We start from the raw sequence: 18,362 nt of genomic DNA, 5'->3' as shown, positions 1-18,362 counted from the left end.
CGGGAAGGTTGCGGTCTTTATTCCGTGGCTAAACCAACTAGGCTCGTAATTTTAACAATTTTATTAGTTTTTACAGATGGGTTACAAGTTTGTTATTAAGGCACATGAAAGTTCATATGTTCCAGAAGGCATTTCTGCCAATAAACATGATTTAAAAAAATGTAGTTTACGTTCAAATGTGAAGTAGTGACGCCCGACATACGCCTAGTTTCCTGAAACGAGTCACAATTAGGCCCATACCCGCTAATGATCAATATCCAGAAAAGAGACATTAAATTCTACAACCACCTAAAAGGAAGCGATTCCCAAACTTTCCATAACAAAACCATCACCTACAGAGATGAACCTGGAGAAGAGTCCCCTAAGCAAGCTGGTCCTGGGGCTCTGTTCACAAACACACCCCACAGAGCCCCAGGACCGCAACACAATTAGATCCAAACAAATCATGAGAAAACAAAAAGATAATTACTTGACACATTAGAATGAATTAACAGAAAATCTGAGCAAACTAGAATGCTATTTGGCCCTAAACAGAGTACACAGTGTCAGAATACCTGACCACTGTGACTGACCCAAAATGTATGGAAATCTTTGACTATGTATAGACTCAGTGAGCATAGCCTTGCTATTGAGAAAGGCCGCAGTAGGCAGACATGGCTCTCAAGAGAAGACAGGCTATGTTCACACTGCCCACAAAATTAGGTGGAAGCTGAGCTGCACTTCCTAACCTCCTGCCCAATGTATGACCATATTAGAGAGACATATTTCCCTCAGATTACACAGACCTACAAAGAATTTTGAAAACAAACCCAATTTTGATAAACTCCCACATCTATTGGGTGTCGACAGAGCATTGCCACAAAAGTACTGTGTGCTTGTTAGAGAAAATAATTTAGAAGGGTCAATGTTAGTGCATGTGCGTATGCTATGAGTAAGGTTTTCACCTGGTTGTGTGTTTTCATCATAGGCTCCAAGAGATCCTGGAGGTGGCTGAGGACATGGCCATAGACATCCCCCACATCTGGCAATACCTGTCTGAGCTCATCAACCCCATGCTCCACGAGGGAGGCATCCCCATGGGACAGCTCTTCAGGTGAGGCCCAGACTTTATAGGCTGCGTAGGCCCAAACTGGAGGTCACTGTCATGTAAGTGTTGATGCCAGAAGGCTTTGACTGATGCTTCACTTATTGATGAATAGTTATCTGACAAGAGATGGTAATTCATAGAATGTTTGGGAATGACTTATAGATAGGAATTTGTGAAAATTCTATAGCAATATAGAATGAGATAGCTGACCTGTGTTTGGACAATGAATAGATACTGCAGTAAATACATCCTAATAAAAACATCTGTCTTGTCCAGGACCGGAGTCCACGTAGACCAGTGCGCCATAGCCAATCAGAGCTACTGTAGGCTTATATGCTAATAAGCCATTTGACACACGGCAAGTGTTGCCTACAATATTTATCAGACCCCTCCAGCGACTTCTATTGGTAAAAGATTCTAGCCACAAATGAAGCTACTTACACGGGCACGTCATCATTCACTTTGAACTGGACTGTGTGTTTACAGGCAGTAGCAACAGCCGACTTTAGATCAATAGAACACATTTGCCAAAATACACCTGAATGGATTTCTGCAAATATGTCAATACCACTTGGGAGTCCTCTTATATTTGGGAACTTAACAGTCATATTGATCAAACAACCATGAAAAGGTAGGTGCTCTCCCTCAGTTACCTGTGCAACAACTCTTAGCCAGAGCGAGATGAGCTAAACGCTACCGAGGGAACAGTAGATTCGTAAAACGTTGCTCTCCCCCGCTCAGAGGGTTAAGGGACCGTCTTAAAACTGCAACGCCTACATGACATATAGCTCTCAAATAAGTATGACTTTGTTCAGAGACCTCTGCTCTAGAATCCACAGCAATTAATTTTTTGACATTTTATTTCACTTTACAGAGAACTTCAATTGCGTCCATGAGTAGTTCAGGGACCTCACCTGTCCAATCTATGGCAATTGCTATTGTATTTTTTTTTTTACTTTGACTGTTTTCAAAGAATGTATTTTCTTAACCTCATAGTCCGCCCAAACCCGTATGCGGTAGCGTAACTACAGCCTCAAGCTCATTACCATAACGCAACGTTAGCGATTTCTAAAAATCGCAAATGAAATGAAATAAATATGCCTGTTCTCAAGCTTATCCTTTTCTTAACAATCCTGTCGTCTCAGATTTTCAAAATATGCTTTAGAACCAGAGAAAATCACTAATTTGTGTAAGAGTGGTGATAGCTAGCTTAGCATTAGCGTTAGCATTTAGCACGCAACATATTCACAAAAACCAGCCAAGGAATCAAATAAAATAATTTACCTTTGAAGAACTTCAGATGTTTCAATGAGGAGACTCTCAGTTACATAGCAGATGTCCAGTTTTTCCTGAAAGATTCTTGTGTAGGACACATCGTTCCCTTTTGTTACTATGCATTTGGCTACCGAAACTAACCGAAAATTCAGTCACCTACATGTCGAACTTTTTTCCGAATTAACTCCATAATATCGACTGAAACATGGAAAACGTTGTTTGAATCAATCCTGAAGGTGGTTTGTCATATTTCTCTCCATTGAAAGCACCGTCCTTGTAGCCTGGTTTGTTCTGAGATTTGAATGGAAAAATACCGGGACCTGACTTTTGCGCACCAATTGCCACACAGACACCAAGGGGGACACTTGGCAATTGTAGTCTCTTATGGTCAATCTTCCAATGATATGCCTACAAATACGTCACAATGCTGCAAAGACCTTGGGGAAACAAGAGAAAGAGTCCGTTCATTCCTGTCGCATTCACAGCCATATAAGGCGATCATGGAAAACGTAGCCTCAGAAATCCTGTGCATTTCCTGGTCGGTCATACATCTTGGTTTTGCCCGAAGCATTTGTTCTAAGGGACTCACAGTGAAAATATTTGCATTTCTGGAAACGTAAGACTGTCTTCTTTCCAAAACTATCAATTCCAAGCATATTCGAGCATCTTTTCGTGACAAAATATTGCGCTTAAAACGGGCACGTCTTTTTATCCAAAAATGAAATACTGCCCCTAGAGTCTTAACCTCTTAAGTCGACCCTCTACTTTTTTGAACATTCTGTTAAAAATCGCGCAACATTTCAGCACCCTGCTACTCATGCCAGGAATATAGTATATGCATTTGCTTAGTCTGTGTGGATAGAAAACACTCAGACGTTTAAAAAACTGGTTAAATCACTGCTGTGGCTTTACCAGAACGGCATTTACATCGAAAAGCACAGGAAAAACTGATCACTGAAAATGGGAAAATATATCCATGCGCTACTTGAACCCATTGATAAAGGTGAACCACAATTAATTGACTGAGGTTGCAGTACCTACAGCTTCCACACGGTGTCTAGAGTCTTGTCATTTCCCTTCGAGTTTTTTCTTGGTCAAACACATGCAGGACACCGTATCTCCTCCGGTCTAGGACCGGATATTTTCGTTGAGTTTCTAGCCGGACATTTTTCCAGACGGACAGCTAATGATCTTTACATCGCCTCCTGATGAATTTTATCGCTTATTAACGTTTACTAATACCTAAAGTTGCATTACAAACGTATTTCGAAGTGTTTTGTGAAAGTTTATCGTCGACTTTTTGAATTTTAAAAAATGACGTTACGTTTTGAAACGATGTTTTTTTCGTTTATCACACAGTCTACATATAACGATATCTAGGCTTTATATGGACCGATTTAATCGAAATAAAGACCCAAATAGTGTTTATGGGACATCTAGGAGTGCCAACAAAGAAGATGGTGAAAGGTAATGAATGTTTTCTATTTTATTGTGCGGTTTGTGTAACGCCGAAATGCTAATTATTTTGTTTACGTCCCCTGTGGGTCTTTTGGGGTGTTGCATGCCATCAGATAATAGCTTCTCATGCTTTCGCCGAAAAGCATTTTAAAAATCTGACTTGTTGCCTGGATTCACAACGAGTGTAGCTTTAATTCGATACCCTGCATGTGTATTTTAATGAACTTTTGAGTTTTAACTAATACTATTAGCATTTAGCGTAGCGCATTTGCATTTCCAGAGCTCTAGTTGGGACGCAAGCGTCCCGAGTAGAAGCAACAGGTTAACAGGTTAATGTATAAAAAAATACTTGTTAAAAACTTCAATAGCTTCCACCCCATATCACTTGCATGAATTAAACCAACTGTTACTGTTTCAGGGACCTCATCAATACAATCTCAGGCAACATTTTTTTTATTTATTTTTTATTTTTTTTATTATACATATGAAAGAAATGTCATAGAAAAAGGCCAAAGTTAAATACAAATGTAATTACTGTAGATTGTGCGGTGATAGAGGTTGGACGCTATTTACGTTTTATTTTGACATTTCATTTAAAATTGCCATAGTAAAAATAAAATAAAAAATCCAAATGTAATTGCCGTAGTTTGTACAAACGTTCAAGTTCAGTATAGCTAGATAAATTAATTCACATTTCTTGCCAGCTTACCACATGACACCTACATCTCTAGCTGTAGCCTTGGAAAAACATTATGGGGGGAAAAGGCAGCCACGAACCCACTCGTCCAATAACACCCTCCCAACAGCTAGTTAGCTAACGTTGGGCTCTGTGTTTTTAGCTTGCAAAATAAATGGCTACATAAATAGATAAGCTAGCCTATTGCCCATGTTATAACTGACTTGTGATCATTGCCTGCCTATGCTAGTTTGATTGTATAGACATACCCCGCCCTGGTTACCTCCGTCCCTTTTTGTCCAAAATATTGAGTAATTGAACCTGAAACAGAGCATCCTGAATGGCTAAACGAAGTTAGCGATGTACCAGGACAGATGGGATTTACAACCTGATAGCAATATTTGTTGGAGTTCCAAGATATTTATTGGTGAATTTGTAATTAGACATTTTGAGTCAAATAGAACCTATTTTTAAAACCTCTTATGAAGTTGGTTTTGTAGCATACATTGGGAATTTGATATTTTTGACTGATTATGATTGTCTGTTTGTTTCATATCTGCAAAGTAGTTAAAACGCTGTCAGTTCTACTTGAAGAGTGTGCCCAATAACCTTGCTGCTGTATGTGTGTCTACAGAGAGATCTCCAAGCCCCTGATTCCCCTGCGTAAGGCCGGTGTGCTGCTGGTGCACATCCTCAACTTACTCTGTAAAGAAATGGTGAGTGTCTGTATGAACGCCATGTGTATTATACTAGATCAGGGCTCTCAAACACTGTTCCTGGAGAGCTACCATCCTGTAGGTGTTCAATCCAACCCCAGTTGTAACTAACCTGATTCAGCTTATCAACCAGCTAATTATTAGAATCCAGTGCGCTAGATTATGGTTGTAGTGAACCTACAGGACGGTAGGGTTGAAGAACCCTGTACCAGATAGATATACAACTTTGTATGTGTTTGAAATGTGTGTAACCATGTCCATGAGTGGTGCATTGTGCACATTTGAAGATGTCTGTATGTGTTGACCACACACACACAGCGCCTACAGAAAGTATTCACACCCCTTGACTTGTTCCACATTTTGGCGTTACAGCCTGAATAAGAAATGGACTACATTGAGATTTTTGTCACTGGCCATGCTACCCCATAATGTCAACATGGAATTATTAAAAAATATGTATATATATTAATAAAACATTTTAAGCTGAAATGTTGTGAGTCAATAAGTATTCAACCCCTTTTGTTATGGCAAGTCTACGTTCAGGAGTAAAAAAATCCTCGCATAGAAGGGCACCTATTGATAGATGGGTAAAAAAAGAAGAAGCTAATAACCCTTAGAGCATGGTGCAGTTATTCATTTTACACTTTGGATAGTGTATCAATACACAGTCGCTACAAAGTTAAAAGGCGTCCTTCCTAACTCAGTTGCCGGAGGGGAAGGAAACCTCTCCGAGATTTCACCATGAGATCAATGGTGACTTTGAAACAGTACCAGAGTTTAATGGTTGTGAGTGGAGAACTGAGGATGGATCAACAACGTTGTAGTTACACCTCAATAAAATGTGTTATGGGAATGCTTGTAGTCCCAAAGGACTGGAGAGTTTTTCAGGATAAAAAAATAAACAGAATGGAGCTAAACACAGGCAAAATCCTAGAGGAAAACCTGGTTCAGTCTGCTTTCCACCAGACACTGAGAGATGAATTCACCTTCAGCAGGACAATAACCTAAAACACAAGGCCGTATATACACTGGAGTTGCTTACCAAGAAGACAGTGGTTTGAGTGGCCAAGCTCCAGTTTTTACTCAAATCTGCTTGAAAATCTAGCAATGATCCACAACCAGTTTTGACAGAGCAGAATTTTGAAAGGAATAATGGGCAAATATTGTACAATCCAGATGTGCAAAGCTCTTTGAGACTCACAACTGTAATTGCTGCCAAAGGTGACTAACGTATTGACGCAAGGGTATGAATACTTATGTAAATGAGATTTCTATTTCATTTTCAATCCATTTGTTTGCTAGAATTTCAAAAAATATGTTTTCACTTTGGCAATATGGTAGATGGGTGAGAAACATCTGTTTAATCCATTTTGAATTCAGGCTAACACAACAAAATGTGAAATAAGTCAAGGGATATGAATATTTTCTGGAGGCACTGAATGTACAAAACATTAGGAACCCCCCTTGCCCCAAAACAGCCTCAGCAGTTCGTCAGGGCATGGACTCTACAAGGTATAGTGTTCCACAGGGATGCTGAACCGTGTTGACGCCAATGCCTCCCACAGTTGTCAAGTTGGCTGGATATCCTTTGGGTGGTGGGCCATTCTTGATACACGGGAAACTGTTGAGCATGAAAAATCCAGAAGCGTTGCTCTTCTTGACAGTCTAACCTATGTGTCTTCTACCAAACCGTTCAAAGGCACTTACATTTTGTGTCTTGCCCATTCACCCTCTGAATGGAACCTATACACAATCCATGTCTTAATTGTCTCAAGGCTTTAAAACCCTACTTTAACCTGTCTCCTCTCCTTCATCTACATTGATTTGAAGTGGATTTAACAAGTGACATCAATAAGGGATCATAGCTTTCACCTGGTCAGTCTGTCATGGAAAGAGCAGGTGTTCCTTATGTTTTATATGCTGTGTGTGTATATAAATATTGTTTCTGTGTTAGACCCATAAGAAGGTGGGCGGTATGTGGATGGAAGCGGGGCTCAACTGGAGAGACTTCCTGCCAGAGGACGAGGATGTCAACAAGTTTGTGACTGAACAGGTCAGTGGGGGACAATGGGGTTTATTGCTGATCTGTTGTAAGTATTTGCTAATGAAATGTTTAGTTGGTGCCACGCAATCTGACTGTGCCATTTAAGGATGGACGACTGAAAATATGACTGTCCTTTATAAATGAGAGGAAACGTTGATGGGTTTACTGTCTCGTTCTATGAGTGTGTGTTCCATAGAGATAGTGTTCTTAATGTCATCCTATGGTGTGTTCTCTTTCCAGAAAATTGAGTTTACCCTGGGGGAGAAGTCAGACGGGACCAATCAGAAGACAACCATGAGTGGGGAGGAGCTTAGCAAACAGCTTGACAGACTGATCCAGGACAAGGCTAACAACCAGCGCATCAGAGACTGGGTCCAGGTCTGTATTCTCCTGTGTGTGTCCTGGTGTGGTGGGGGGTTTGTGTGTGTCCGTGGTGGGCGGTTTGTGTTTGTCCGTGGTGGGGGGGGGGTGTGTGTGTCCTGGTGGGTGTGTGGCCTGGTGGTGTGTGTGTGTGTGTCCGCGGTGTTTTTTTTTTGTGTGTCCGCGGTGGGGTGTGTGTGTCCGTCCGTCCATGGTGGGGGGGTGCGTGTCTGTGGGGGGGGGTCCTGGTGTGTGTGTGGCCTGGTGGTGTGTGTGCGCGTATGCAACTGTCTGAGTATCAACAGGTAAATTGAATGAGTTTGATTTGCATTCTAGGCACCACCATTTTACTCTTGGGAAACCAGTCTCTGTGTGGTAACTTTATCATCTCACCTACAGGCCAACCTGGACGAACAGCAGACGTCCGCCAACCAGTTTGTGCGCTCTCTGATGACATCCATTTGCCAGTCAGCCGTTATATGTGAGTATGCATTCCGAGCCCATATCTCGGGCCCTTCTGTTTGCATAGCTTAACAACGCCAACCTCCTTTCTTGGCATGCACCCTGTTCTCTGTGTTATGGAGGGACATAAAGTCCAGTGCTTTGTCTTCAGTGGCAAAACGTTTCCATTTTCTGGTTCTATCCTCAATTGCTGATATCTATGTCTGATTGGCAATGAGGGCATCAAGTTGGGTGTAGAATGAGTGTTGGTAGTTTGTGCCAGTCTAACTTTTGGTTAATATCCCTAAGAAAAGGGTTAACTGGTTGGAGACTAAGGAGGAAAAACACATCCATCCTTTCTCCCTTTGTATGTCACTTAGTCCTGCATGTTAGTGCTCGGAACCTTCGACTTTCACTGTACCCTGCAATAACACCGGCAACCCTGTAACTGTGACTAAGCACTCTGAATCTTAGTTTCTCTAGGCACTCACTCTCCATCTCTCCTTGCTTCCCTCCGTCCAGGTGAGAACCCATACAAGGTGGACGTGGAGCAGATTACCCAGAGGGCAAAGCTGCTGCAGCAGTACCTGAGTGACGAGAAGAAGGAACTGCAGGCCCTCTATGCCCTCCAGGCCCTCATGGTGCACATGGAGCAACCGGCCAGTGAGTACAGTATAGCACCGCAGTGTCTCTCACCTCAGTTCTGTGAGGTTGTGTATGATTGTGGATAGCGAGGCTAGAGTCACGCCTTTACAACCTCATTGTCCTGGTGTGCTAGAGTGCTCGTAAAGTAAACATTTTTGCCTATTCATTGGCTGTAGTCTCTTCTGACCCAGCCAATCACCAGCTCAGATACAGAACCTACATTTGTATGTTTTTTGTACTTTTACCCTTTTTTCTTCCCAATTTTGTGATATCCAATTGTTAGTCTTGTCTCGTTGTTGCAACTCCCCTATGGACTTGGGAGAGGCGAATGTCGAGAGCCGTGTGTCCTCCGAAATACGACCCTCCAAAGCCGCACTGCTTCTTGACACACTGCTCGCTTAACCCTGGAGGCCAGCCACACCAATGTGTCGGAGGAATCACCATACAGCTGGCGACCGAAGTCAGCGTGCATGAGTCCAGCCCGCCACAAGCAGTCGCTAGAGCTCGTAGGACATCCCGGCCGGCCAAACCCTCCCCTAACCCGGACGACGGTGGGCCAATTGTGCGCTGCCTCATTGGTCTCCCCGTCGCGGCAGGCTGCAACACAGCCTGGGATTTAACCCGGGTCTATAGTGACACCTCAAGCACTGCGATGTAGTTCCTGAGAGCGCCACTCGAGAGGCTCAGAACCTCCATTCTAATGTTTTTTTTATAGTGAATATCCACATTGTGGCAGTTTCTTCACATTTTGCGTAGAGTTTGTTTTTCACATTCCAGCCAACTGTCTAGTCTTATAAAAAAAAAATATATATATATATATATAGATACTTTCTTTTTGTTTAAAATGAGCTTTGGTGGTTTGTGTGAGTAAGAAATTGGATGGAGGGAGTATATATTGATTTGCTTTTCTGTGCCTAGCTAATGTGTTGTGGCTATTCTCTATCAATGTTCATGAGTCATGATTATGAAGCTTAACCATCATCTCTTCCTGTCACCCTCCCTTCACCAGATCTGCTGCGGATGTTCTTTGACACGCTTTACGACGAGGACGTGATCAAAGAGGAGGCCTTTTACAGGTGGGAGTCCAGCAAAGACCCAGCCGAGCAGACTGGAAAGGGTGTGGCCCTCAAGTCGGTCACCGCCTTCTTCACCTGGCTCCGTGATGCCGAAGAAGAGTCCGACAAAGACTAAACGGGCCTCACTCTAAAACAACCCCTCTACGGCCAGGGAGGGGTATTGCAAGGGGGGCCAAGGAGGGATTTGGACTCTGGCTCTTTAATGTTGCGGACTGATACCAATCCTCAACGAGGCTATTGAGAGCGGGACATACAATCACTTTCTCTCTCTTTCTCTCACTCTCACTTCGTCATTCTCTCTCCTTTCCCAGTTTTGTGATGGCGAGTGTCCGCCGAAAATGAAATAAACCTGAAAAATTATTCTTCCGGATTTTGCTTGTGTAAACGCGTGGGATAACTACTACGGTCATTGCGTATAAAACCCTTTTAACTTTATGTTCTTGAAAAACGTAAGCCACCACGCTGCTCTCTTTATAGTTCTAGACACAATTCTATTATGCAACATACTATATGACACGCAAAACGCATAGAGACAATGGTAGAGGTGTCATGTAGCATGCTTTTCCCCAGGAGTGGGGTATCATGCTGCGCCCGTGTGATGTCCGATCCAACACTATCTTGTTTATGGAGCGTGCAGCATGGTTTAAGTGTTTCTATTGGTGATTAAATGTGGAAAGGAGAAGCAGCAGACATGGTATGTTGGCTGATCAGCTGACATCAAATTATGTGGCTGACTATGGAGCCGCTGACTGGAGTTCTGAGCGAACTTTGTCTGTACCTTTTTCCCCACTTCCAGTTTACCGCTGTACTAGGACCTGTGTGAGGACAGAAACACAATGGAGGACTGATTGTGACCTTTGACCATTAGCCTCTGACCATGGCTACTGAGGGGAGGGAGAGGGGGGTCTTCTGTATGCTTCCTTAAACCCATCCTTTCACTTCCACCCCCAGTAGTCAATCCTGACTGAGATTCTTCATCTTTTACCTTTCTTGTACTTACATGATGAACTGTTGGGTGCTTTCTCTCTCTCTCTCGAGACCCCTGTCATATCGGTAAAGAAACACCTAACTAGAGGAAACTTAATGACAAGGTCACCATTTAAAACTTGAAACCTACAGAAATCAACTTGATGAAAAACAGAAATGATCCGAAAGCCTTTTCTACTCTGAGTAGAATCACATTTCAGGAGCGTTCTGTACATATATATATTACACTTTTTTCTGTTTTATTTTTCAGAAATAATAAAAATAAATTGCTGATGTACTGTAAACTTTCAAATGCCATGTATCTTTTTCCAACAGAAATGGCAGGTTGACGAGATGCAGAAAGGGGTGCTTTAGGTGATCCATTCATTAGTTTTATTGGAATTTTGTAAATATTTTTTCCCCTATTTTATTATTTAAGGAATAACTGCTTCTTTTTGCATCGGAAACTGGAAAAGATGAGGAAACAGAGCATTGCAAATAAAATACCGGAGTGGAGTTTGTAGCAGAAATAGTGTTTGTATGGTCACTAGTATACTTATTTTTCTTCTCTAGTTTAGCCTGCCAGAAGGATTGTACATGCCCACTAGGTGTAGCATTTTTCTATAGGGTTGAAATGTCTATCAGAGAGCCACATCAGGGGTTTATCAAAGGCTCAAGCACTCCATTATTGACAGAACATGGGTAGCTTTCTCATTCCCTGTGGGATTAACAAGGATGACGGTGCATCAAGTGGTGCACATGTTGGGATTTGGGAAATTTAGGTCAATCAACCGTCAAGTTTGCAGGTGGTTAGGATGGGTCCCGAGTGGTGCAACAGTCTAAGGCATTGCATCTCATTGCTAGAGGCGTCACTACAGACCCTGGTTTGATTCCAGGATGTATCGCAACCGGCCGTTATTGGGAGTCCCATAGGGCGGCGTACAATTGGCCCAGCATCGTCCGGGTTTGGCAAGAGGTAGGCGGTCATTGTAAATAAGAATTTGTTCTTGACTGACTTGGCTAGTTAAATAAAAAATAATGGTAGCCTATAATGATTAATAGCTTAATTTAGTCTCCAATTGCAGAGCATTCGGTAAGTATTGAGGGGGGAAAAACGTATTAAATCCATTTTAGAAAAAGGCTGTGACATAACACAATGTGGAAAAATTCAAGGGGTCTGAATACTTTCTAAAGGACTGTATATGTGGACTAGGTAGCCTACATTGACAGACGTACCACAAGTAATAGGCAACAAACAATTCGTGAGATGTGATCAATGGGGGGAACAGAATTGGTTGAAACAATGTCTTGCGTTAATGACGCCTGCCAACATCAGAGGGAACCATTTTGACAGAGCGCATATGTTTGAAGTGTGAAAGCTGGACTTTTTGAACTACAATACCGTGTTTTAGTATCGGGGGAACTAAACCGCACTGGGCACCATGGTAGCATCTGTTGATGTGATTTGAGACCAGCGCATTGTGATCATGTACGATACTCGACGATGCCACCACCTCCATTTGGTTTGCAGGCAGTGGCTGATTTTAGCAGGTAAATCTTGGTTGGGTAAAAAAAAGTTTTTTAATGCATGCCAGCAAAAACAATACATTAATTGCGCTATAACGATGACAAACGGTGCCAACAAACTGTTAGGGCCTACATAAAGCTGTTCAATCACTGCTACACCTGGTTATCAGCGGAGCCTTGTCTGGCAGCGAAACCATTCAGTCTCATTTACTGCCTTTTTATTTTATTTTTAAACATAGCTGATTTGGCTGACTTGCTTAAACAATTGTGGTTTCTAATGACAATTGAGATGTACAAAATATGGTATAAAGTGACGACGAGCGGATAAGAGGCAATCCATAATTTAGATTAAGACTAATGAGTGAGCTAGGACAGGCATAGTCAATAACTATTTGTTCTGCACTTCTGAAATGTACAGCTACAGAATAAAGAACACGGCCGTTCTTACGGTGTTCTCCCTGTACACCAACTTAGAACCATTGGATAAATAAAGGAGATAACCCGGAAGCCAGCCACATCAATGTGTCGGAGGAAACACTGTCGAACCGACGTCGACCTTCCGGCCCGCCACGAGTTGCTAGAGCACGATGAGACAAGGACATCCCGGCCGGCACTGGGCCAATTGTGCGTCGCTCCATGGGTGACACAGCCGGGATCGAACCCAGGGCTGCAGTTTCGCCTTAGCACTCATTGTTGATTTAGCGATTTCCAACTTGTTGTATAATGGTTATGGCCGATGAGCACCGATACATTTTATCTATAATTTTTCATAATATTACAAGGATTGAAAAGGATTTTCCAGTAGATTGCTGACTTGATGACTGCTTGTCTAGCTTGCTAGCTAAGATTTTGAAAGTATGATAGCTTTGATTGGACTGATCATGTTAAGGTAGATGGATATAACGTGATTTGATGTCATTTTATCTGTGGCCAATGACCTTGAGCTGCCTTGGATCCATGAGTGACAGAACACTGAGCCAATCACGGTGCAACTAGAGAACATTACTAACCCCATCACATTATGATGGCTGTTGTCGGTCTCAGCCATGTCACATCACCGGTGAGCAGACGCGTATCTGACATGGCCTTACAGTAAAATACTCCTATCCAAGAGACTGCATGCTTGCTTAGCCTATATCCCTTTCTCTGGCAGATAAAACAGCCCCCGCAATCTCAGAGAAAAGCCCCAGTGGTTAGCAGACACCCCCACAGGGCGGTGGGGTCCCTGATCTCTGGTGGCCCATGCTCCTGTCATTGTCTATTTTTGTTGTTGTTGAATAAGTCATTTTGACAGCAAACCTCCAAGTCATTCATAACCCTTTTTAATTTCCGTAAGTACTATGAAACAAAGTTTTTGTTTCTTGTGATTCAGGAATGTGACTGAAAAAGAGAGAAGATACTGATGGAAAGTATAAGGGAATATCAGTGAAGAAATGCTGTGGTCAAGGCTACGACGGTACCAGTGCAATGAGTGGAGCTTTGCTCAGGTGTTCAAAAGCCATTTCAGAACGAGAGCCTCATGCTTCTTATAGTTCTTTATGAGTTTTAAGTTTAGAAAACAATCTCTCTGCAGAAGCGATACTTACAGAGGTAAAAGCATCTTAATTACCGTAGCAACGTCAAGGGAACTAGTCAGAAGGGAGGGCTTCAAATACAGCAGTTCTGCAACATCTTTAATTGAGCTTCTTTATTGTCTTTTATGTTACGGAAAGAGATGAACTGCACAGGAAGCTCTGGGGAAAGGTTGTCTAGATACTGGACAGCCAATAAATTGGCAGACGCAAACAGATTAGCATCTTTAACAGACAACAGTTCTTAAGGGCTTGAAAAAATAAAGCTGTTTGCAATTTCGTTCAAACTGGTGAACAGGCGTTTGAGTTGTGTGGTTGCAATATCAACAGTCCCTTATCTTTGGTATATCTTGGCATGAATCAATCAAGACTTCATTTAAATAGTGTGCAGCGCAATAGACCTAATTCACAATGTCTCAGGAAAGTCTGGGCTGTCAATACTCAGTATCGAAAACAGTCGAGGTGTAACCTGGACCTACAGGCCGTGGTGAAAACATTTGCACACAAAAAAGGAGGACTTCAGCACCCAGGGGAGACTCAAGTTGGATTTAATTGAATTTACCTCAATATTGCAGCTGTTAGACAGACAAAACCTGCTGAGTTCAACAATAAATTACTGAATTTAGTGTTTGAATTTATCCTTAAGGCAACTACCTTTTCCCTCATTGTTAGGCTATTTTTGTTTATAAATAGAAGCTAAATACTGTATATAGCTATAGACGGTATACTGCATAATGAAACAATCCCTAGTGTTTTGAGGGTGGACTGGCTATATTATTTGGTTTTGCGCACAACTTTCTATCCAAGCTGGGAGAGAGCGCAAAGACGAGTCGTGATGTAGGTTCAGGTAACTTATATAGAGTAGTTGTAGGCCTATATTCAACAACAACAAAAGCAGATTAGTTGTTAGCTGATTAGCTGTTATATTGGAAAAAGTACTTGACAATCTGCAATGTTGAATTTCCAACTGTAATTACTGAACAAGTAATTAAATTATTACCGCCAGCCAGCAGTAAAAAAAAATAGCAGCATTGCTACACCGTGTATAGCTTCATGAAATGTTAGGCTAAACCTGAGAAAATGATGACCAAATAGGCCTACCAATAAACAAGCCTTTCATCGATTCGATAGACATGCAGCTGTATGTGTTGCAATTTTATCGGTATTCTATACTTTTATTTAATTGTGTTTTCAGGAAGGGGATGGGAAAACACCTAGTCATTCTCTGCAAACATCAAAGCAGGGACTCGCTTCTGTAGGCTCGTACAACATCCTTAAGAGTACGACCCTACATCACACAGGAAGCGGCTCAGGTCCTAATCCAGGCCCTTGTCATCTCCTGTCTGGACTACTGGGTAAGGGAGGGAGAGAGTCGACGGCGAGAGGAGGGTAAGGGAGGGGGGCGACGACGAGAGGAGGGGACAGCAGGGTAAGGGGGGCGATTAGAGGAGAAAACTAATGGCCGTATTTAACTTTTTGTTTTTTGAACATGATTTCTAGCTGAGATAAGTTCATTATGCTTCCAGAACTGTACCACTTACAATGCCTGTTAATGTTCAGACCGAGCGTTGCTACTCTTAATAAAACTCCCCCCAACAGAAGATGCCTTCGTCCAATGGCTCTTATGTGTAATGGCTCTGGCTCTTGTGTAGTGGCATGGCTCTTATGTGTAATGGCTCTGGCTCTTGTGTAATGGCATGGCTCTTATGTGTAATGGAACTGAGAGTCATTATCAAGGGCTAGATCTGCACCATCACATGCTCTGGGGAGCAGTCAAGTGTCCAGGTGCTGAAACACACGCAGGATTGTCTGTTTTTTCTCTCGCTATTCGCACATCGATTTCATGATCTTTATCTGGGCTGTGAGCAACATTTGAGGCGTATAGCAGACCACACAAATATTGAAAACACTCTAGCGCTGTAGTGTTAGTGACATACTGAGCATGACTGCTTTTTTTCCAGGTTAAATTTGAGGATTGTGAAATGATCTCAAAGTCAAGAAAGGCAGTCAGCATTCAAGAGATTGCTGCTCTGTCCAGATCCTCCTTAAATGGTAAGGGTCAGAAAGACACACACGGACCATCTCTCTAACCCAGGCCTCCTACTTTTCTTTCTCCAGGCATTTCCCAGGCGATGAAGGACCATGTGACCAAGCCAACATCCCTGCATGGTCATCCACCTCAAGTGGAAGGGTTGGCCCAAACCCACCAACCCCCTCCGCACACACTGCAACTCTCTACAGGAAGCTCGCTTCGCCGCAGGTGCATGTCCCTCCGCTAGCTCAGCTAGTAAAGTAGAGCCGGTGGCAGAGATACAAACCAATTAATACTTTCAATGTTGTCCTCTTTCAATATATTTTCTCATCTATTTTATATTTTAAGAGTAATGTTTACACCTTGGTGATTCTATTGTCCAACTAATTCTGCCATCAATTTGTTTTTAGTCATCAATAGCTCAGAATAGGATCTCATCAGAAATCTGTCCTCAGCAGTTACATTTTTTGTATTTATTTAACCCTTATTTTACATGGTAAATTGCCTGAGCACACATTCTCATTTACAGCAACGACCTGGGGAATAGTTACAGGGGAGAGGAAGGGGGATGAATGAGCCAATTGTAAGCTGGGGATCATTAGGTGACCATGATGGTATGAGGGTCAGATTGGGAATTTAGCCAGGACACCGGGGTTAACACCTCTACTCTTACGATAAGTGGCATGGGATCTTTTAGTGACGACAGAGAGCCAGGACACCCGTTTAACGTCCATCTGAAATACAGCACCCTACACATGTCTGCAATCACTGCCCTGGTGCATTGGGATAATTTTTTAGACCTACACCACTTCCAGCAGCATCTGGTCTCCCATCCAGGACTAATCCTGCTTAGCTTCTGAGGAAAGCCAGCAGTGGGATGCAGGGTGGTATGCTGCTGGTATATATGTAGTGGGATGCAGGGTGGTATGCTGCTGGTATATATGTAGTGGGATGCAGGGTGGTATGCTGCTGGTATATATGTAGTGGGATGCAGGGTGGTATGCTGCTGGTATATATGCAGTGGGATGCAGGGTGGTATGCTGCTGGTATATATGTAGTGGGATGCAGGGTGGTATGCTGCTGGTATATATGTAGTGGGATGCAGGGTGGTATGCTGCTGGTATATATGTAGTGGGATGCAGGGTGGTATGCTGCTGGTATATATGCAGTGGGATGCAGGGTGGTATGCTGCTGGTATATATGCAGTGGGATGCAGGGTGGTATGCTGCTGGTATATATGCAGTGGGATGCAGGGTGGTATGCTGCTGGTATATATGCAGTGGGATGCAGGGTGGTATGCTGCTGGTATATATGCAGTGGGATGCAGGGTGGTATGCTGCTGACAGTAGGCTAATCATTAGCATATGATTTGTGGGTCAAATGTAAAGTGGACCACCACCATGTGTTTGTGTGCACGTGTGTCGTGCCCCCCCTCTCATCCCTACACCTGTCCCACCGCTCCTCTAACCCCTGCATGTCACAGCTCAGATCTGTGTCCTGCCCCCTTCTGCTGTCACCTAGGCGATGACGGCCTGTCCTATGAGAGCCCAATAGATGGTAGCCAATTAGACTCTCCTCCAACTGTCACTTCACTGTCCCCATGGTGATACAGCCTACTGTTCACTCCCTAACTGTCTCTGAGACTACTGTCTGTCACTCTTTCCTGTGCTTGGTGTGTTTGATTACCACCTGTAAGGTTTGTGTGTGTGTCCTTCTCCAGGAGTGGCAGAGCAGTTTGCTATCGCTGAGGCAAAGCTGAAAACCTGGACCTCTGTGGCTATGACCAGAAAGACGATGACTAGGAGTTCCTCCAGAACAATAGAAACACACTCTCTACCCACAGCTCAGGTAAACACATGCATACAGTACACATCACCCAATATTCCTTACCTTTGTCATACTCATTGTGTTTTCAGTCATCAGTGCCACCTAGACTGTGCTATGCCCCAATATCTCTCTTCTTTCTTTCCCTCTGTTACTCACCCTCCCCTCATCCCTACATCTCTCTCGCCTCATCCATCTCCAGGTGTTCTGACACTTTGATTCTCCCTCAGACTTCAACGTCCAACCACGAGCCCCGAGTGCCATTCCAGGCCAAGACAGACAGCTTTGAAGTTCTAGCAGAAACAGCATGCACTGTGATAGGCCCACATCTCAGAACAACCGGCCTACTCCAGGGGGTGACCGGGCTAGCCCATTCCCTAATGGATGGTGAGGATCAGCCTGCACTGTGATAGGCCCACATCTCAGAACAACCCGCCTACTCCAGGGGGTGACCGGGCTAGCCCATTCCCTAGTGGATGGTGAGGATCAGCCTGCACTGTGATAGGCCCACATCTCAGAACAACCCGCCTACTCCAGGGGGTGAACGGGCTAGCCCATTCCCTAGTGGATGGTGAGGATCAGCCTGCACTGTGATAGGCCCACATCTCAGAACAACCCGCCTACTCCAGGGGGTGACCGGGCTAGCCCATTCCCTAGTGGATGG

The 18,362-nt window shown here is 43.3% G+C and overlaps 2 protein-coding genes, 1 non-coding gene and 1 pseudogene across 4 annotated transcripts in view; all 4 read left to right on the top strand.

The window, feature by feature from the left end:
* LOC115101583 (eukaryotic translation initiation factor 4 gamma 1-like) overlaps nt 1-11,049 on the top strand; it is a 46,474-nt gene extending 35,425 nt beyond the window's left edge. The window contains 7 exon segments of the mRNA XM_065005808.1: nt 968-1,093; nt 5,131-5,212; nt 7,167-7,265; nt 7,497-7,634; nt 8,016-8,097; nt 8,580-8,720; nt 9,712-11,049. Of these exon segments, the coding sequence (XP_064861880.1) occupies nt 968-1,093; nt 5,131-5,212; nt 7,167-7,265; nt 7,497-7,634; nt 8,016-8,097; nt 8,580-8,720; nt 9,712-9,893 (850 nt within the window). The 3' untranslated portion in view covers nt 9,894-11,049.
* LOC115103405 (small nucleolar RNA SNORA57) lies at nt 8,160-8,279 on the top strand (annotated as a pseudogene).
* Nucleotides 8,787-8,917, top strand: LOC115103414 (small nucleolar RNA SNORA3/SNORA45 family). Its single transcript, XR_003859594.1, has one exon. It is a non-coding gene; the product is annotated as a small nucleolar RNA SNORA3/SNORA45 family (small nucleolar RNA).
* A 4,247-nt stretch (nt 11,050-15,296) lies between the features above and the next one.
* On the top strand, nt 15,297-18,362 carry LOC115101799 (protein FAM131A-like). 2 transcript variants are annotated; one of them, XM_029621269.2, is made up of 3 exons: nt 15,297-16,102; nt 17,595-17,722; nt 17,929-18,362. In XM_029621269.2, exons 1-3 carry the CDS (start codon nt 16,009-16,011, stop codon nt 18,106-18,108), a joined length of 402 nt encoding a protein of 133 aa, XP_029477129.1. In that variant the 5' UTR covers nt 15,297-16,008; the 3' UTR covers nt 18,109-18,362. The 2 variants fall into 2 exon arrangements, with proteins under 2 accessions (XP_029477129.1, XP_029477130.1); XM_029621270.2 differs by having other exon boundaries at nt 17,901-18,362.

The sequence above is a fragment of the Oncorhynchus nerka genome, linkage group LG20 (assembly GCF_034236695.1).
Source record: "Oncorhynchus nerka isolate Pitt River linkage group LG20, Oner_Uvic_2.0, whole genome shotgun sequence".
Lineage (NCBI taxonomy): Eukaryota > Metazoa > Chordata > Actinopteri > Salmoniformes > Salmonidae > Oncorhynchus > Oncorhynchus nerka.
This window is presented reverse-complemented; position numbering and strand designations above follow the sequence as displayed.

Excerpts from the sequence above, each read along its gene's own strand:
- LOC115101799 (XM_029621269.2), top strand. The coding sequence starts at position 16,009 with ATGGTCATCCACCTCAAGTGGAAGGGTTGGCCCAAACCCACCAACCCC. Across the intron at positions 16,103-17,594 it reads GGAAGCTCGCTTCGCCGCAG|GAGTGGCAGAGCAGTTTGCT; the intron begins GTGCATGTCCCT and ends GTCCTTCTCCAG. Across the intron at positions 17,723-17,928 it reads ACTCTCTACCCACAGCTCAG|ACTTCAACGTCCAACCACGA; the intron begins GTAAACACATGC and ends ATTCTCCCTCAG.